General features: G+C 41.8%; 1 protein-coding gene across 1 annotated transcript in view; it reads left to right on the top strand.

Annotated features, from left to right (window-relative positions):
• The window catches only part of LOC117941522 (myosin heavy chain, fast skeletal muscle-like), a 20,658-nt gene that overhangs the window by 1,427 nt on the left and 15,403 nt on the right, over nt 1-3,828 (top strand). Inside the window, exons 4-13 of the mRNA XM_034866529.1 lie at nt 462-489; nt 577-673; nt 756-848; nt 941-1,004; nt 1,291-1,389; nt 1,476-1,579; nt 2,124-2,262; nt 2,345-2,463; nt 3,245-3,394; nt 3,487-3,657. Coding sequence (XP_034722420.1) covers nt 462-489; nt 577-673; nt 756-848; nt 941-1,004; nt 1,291-1,389; nt 1,476-1,579; nt 2,124-2,262; nt 2,345-2,463; nt 3,245-3,394; nt 3,487-3,657 — 1,064 coding nt within the window. The remainder of the gene's footprint in view (nt 1-461; nt 490-576; nt 674-755; nt 849-940; nt 1,005-1,290; nt 1,390-1,475; nt 1,580-2,123; nt 2,263-2,344; nt 2,464-3,244; nt 3,395-3,486; nt 3,658-3,828) is intronic.

The following is a 3,828-nucleotide window of genomic DNA, read 5'->3' as shown; positions in this document are numbered from 1 at the left end:
CCCCCCTATGTTAAAATACAGGGGGCATAAGTATACGCCCCCCTATGTTAAAATACAGGGGTATAAGTATACACCCCCTATGTTAAAATACAGGGGTATAAGTATATACCCCCTATGTTAAATCCACCATAAAGGCAGGTTTTTAGTATTAAAGGCCAGCTATTTCATGGATCAGGATACTGTGCATCCTGATAAAGTTCCCTTGGTGTATACTTATGCCCCCTGTATTTTATGGAAGGACATTTATTTATTTACAAAGTAAATTGGTGTCCTTTAACATTTGATTTTTCGTTTTTTTTTAAATTAAGGCATTAAGATCAATTTCCAAGAGATGATTTTTTTTTTATTCCTCTTTTTAGTCAACTTCAGCCTGGGTGTGTAAACTTATGAGCACTATGTAGTACATATATAGTCTCTGTTGCAGTAAATCATAGTTGATTATTTGGTTTTTGCTTTAACAGATAGGGAGAACCAGTCGATCTTGATCACGTGAGTTTGGTACAGTTCCATTTGTAGACTTTGTTTAGTAAAGTTCGCTATCTCGATGAACTGGTTTACGTCTGTGTTTGTACCCAGCGGAGAATCTGGTGCCGGGAAGACTGTGAACACCAAGCGGGTCATCCAGTACTTTGCAACCATCGCAGTCGGAGGACCGAAGAAGGACGACTCCAAAGTATGTAACTGTCTCATTACAAGTCTTTCCAATGGTAATAAATGAAGTCCTTTGTGACAGTAATGCTAAACCTGGATCATAGGGGTCGCTGGAGGATCAGATTATTGCAGCCAATCCCCTGCTGGAGGCCTACGGTAACGCCAAAACCATCAGGAATGACAACTCTTCTCGTTTTGTAAGTATGGAGAACAGTCTCTACGCCTGAGATAGGGCTTGTTACCGAGTCCACAATGTGGAGGGACATTAAAAACCCTTTGGTCCAAACAGGGTAAATTCATCAGAATCCATTTCGGCGCAACTGGCAAACTGGCAAGCGCTGATATTGAGACATGTAAGTAAAAATACTCATAGTACACGCAAACACATTGTACATCATCCAAGTGTTGTCTGTTTCTGTGTAGTCCATGCTGAACTACAAATGTTTATGTTACAATGTGATGTCACTACGTTCAATGTTTTTCCAATGTGCCAAACAGGAAGCTGCTGGAAACCAGTTTTTAAGGAGTCAGACCCGTTTATGTTAAAACTTAATGTTACTTGTAACTTTCCTGCGTAATGAATGAAACGCCTGGAGTTTTAGCGTTGGCCCGGCTTTGATGTATGAATAATATTTGTAGACCTGCTGGAGAAGTCCAGGGTGACGTACCAGCTCTCTGATGAGAGGGGGTACCACATCTTCTTCCAGATGATGACGGGCCACATCCCCGAGCTGATTGGTGAGCAGACCGGTGATGCACGTTGTTTAATATGTTCTCACACGGATCAGGATGCTCTGACATGTTGGATCTCCCGTTGGTCCCAGATCTGGCGCTCATCTCCACCAACCCCTACGACTTCCCCATGTGCAGCATGGGCCAGATCACCGTGGCCAGCATCGACGACAAAGCTGAGCTGGAAGCCACTGATGTCAGCCATCTTCACTTCTAAATATAAATACAGATATATATATTCACATATAAATATATATATATATATACAGTATATATACACACATGTATACATATATATACATATATATATGAATACACACATTTATTCACACACACATATATATGAAAATATACACATATATACATATACACACACATATATAAACATACACATGTACATATACACAGATAAACACATATATATATATATATATATATATATATATATATATATATATATATATATATATATATGTATTTATATATACATAAATACGTACACTTATGTACACACATACTGTATTTATATACAGACACGTGTACACACATTATATACACATACACATGTACATATACACATATTTGTATATATACACATACACATGTATATGTGTGTATCTACAGCATGCATACATATATTTTGTGTGTGTTTGTGTGTGTTTTTGATGTGATATGGGTCCCCTGGGTCTGGAATAGAGTTCCCATTTCTAAAGTGAAGGTGTTTTGTGTCTTTGAACCAGAACGCCATCGACATCCTGGGCTTCACCCACGAGGAGAAGATGGCCATCTACAAGCTGACGGGCGCCGTGCTGCACCACGGCAACATGAAGTTCAAGCAGAAGCAGCGCGAGGAGCAGGCCGAGCCCGACGGCACCGAGGGTGAGTCTGGGTACCCAACGGTAACGGGGTTTTTCTTCCAACTGGGGGCGGCTCACATCATGATGGACTTCTCTACTTCCAGAGGCCGACAAGGTGGCCTACCTGCTGGGTCTGAACTCTGCTGACATGCTCAAGGCCATGTGCTTCCCCAGGGTCAAGGTCGGGAACGAGTACGTCACCAAGGGACAGACTGTACCTCAGGTAAATACCAAAATACTGCACTGTCCACAAATGTGAAAATTCTTCTTCGGTTTCACCATAAATTCCTGAATATGCCACAAAACACAGAACATCACAAACAAGACACAGCCAAGACGCCAGGAGGACAACATGAAGTACTAATATCCTATAAATTACAAATAAAAACTGATTTGACTTAATTCATGAAGCAAAGGGTTTATTGGAAATTACAATACAAAGGCAGTGTTCAACATATTGCTACTTTAAGAGTTTTACTCAATGAATGCTAAACACGTAATGTAGAAGTCTAGGACCGTCACAACCATGTGTTAGTTAAAGATGTAAGGAACATTATGAATGTGTAGATAAATAAATTGGTGACTAAAGTAAAAAAATAAAAAATAACTACGAGTACAGACTTTTTTTCTACAAGCTCTCAAATCAAAGTGCTCACATCGCATCTGCACGCTCTGACGTTTGCACCATATTTACCTTCATACGTGTGGAACCGGTTCTGCGTTAGTCTGTTAGCGGAGGCAGCTGCCAGGACGAAAGACAGGCTTGGACGAACAACTTATGGTGCCCGGCTTTTATCGGCTAAAAAGTTGTCATGTATCTTATTGAGTTTTCTCACACTCAAATCCGTTTACATGGGTGTAACATCTTTTGCTTACTGGAGTCAAAACCCGGACGGACTCACTCACAAAGATTCCTGCCGTTATTAAAGAGATTAGAAGAAATACCAGAAATCAACACTAAGGATTTTATAACAAGATCAAACCACGTCCTTGTTTTTCTCCAGGTGATGAACTCCGTGACGGCCCTGGCCAAGGCCATCTACGAGAGGATGTTCTTGTGGATGGTCGTCCGTATCAACCAGATGTTGGACACGAAACAAGCGAGACAGTTCTACATCGGCGTCCTGGACATCGCTGGTTTTGAAATCTTTGACGTGAGTTTTGTTTCCACCGATTGAGAAGTTGATACTTCTCATGAGTCTTATTGCCCTGTGAGAGATTGTCCTGGTTAACTGTCCCCCCACAGTTCAACACCTTGGAGCAGCTCTGCATCAACTTCACCAACGAGAAACTGCAACAGTTTTTCAACCACACCATGTTTGTCCTGGAGCAAGAGGAGTACAAGAAGGAGGGGATTGTCTGGGAGTTCATCGACTTTGGGATGGACCTGGCTGCCTGCATCGAGCTCATTGAAAAGGTAATCAACCTCAACCAGCCCCCTCTACAAGTTAGATCCCCCCCACAGGTTTCTCTATAGAGCCCCCCCAACAAGTTTCTCTAGAGACCCCTACAGGTCTTTCCATAGAGCCCCCCCTACAGGTTTCTACATAGAGATCCGCCTACAAGTTTCTCTACAGAGCCCCCCCTA

Source organism: Etheostoma cragini, unplaced genomic scaffold (assembly GCF_013103735.1).
Source record: "Etheostoma cragini isolate CJK2018 unplaced genomic scaffold, CSU_Ecrag_1.0 ScbMSFa_897, whole genome shotgun sequence".
Lineage (NCBI taxonomy): Eukaryota > Metazoa > Chordata > Actinopteri > Perciformes > Percidae > Etheostoma > Etheostoma cragini.
This window is presented reverse-complemented; position numbering and strand designations above follow the sequence as displayed.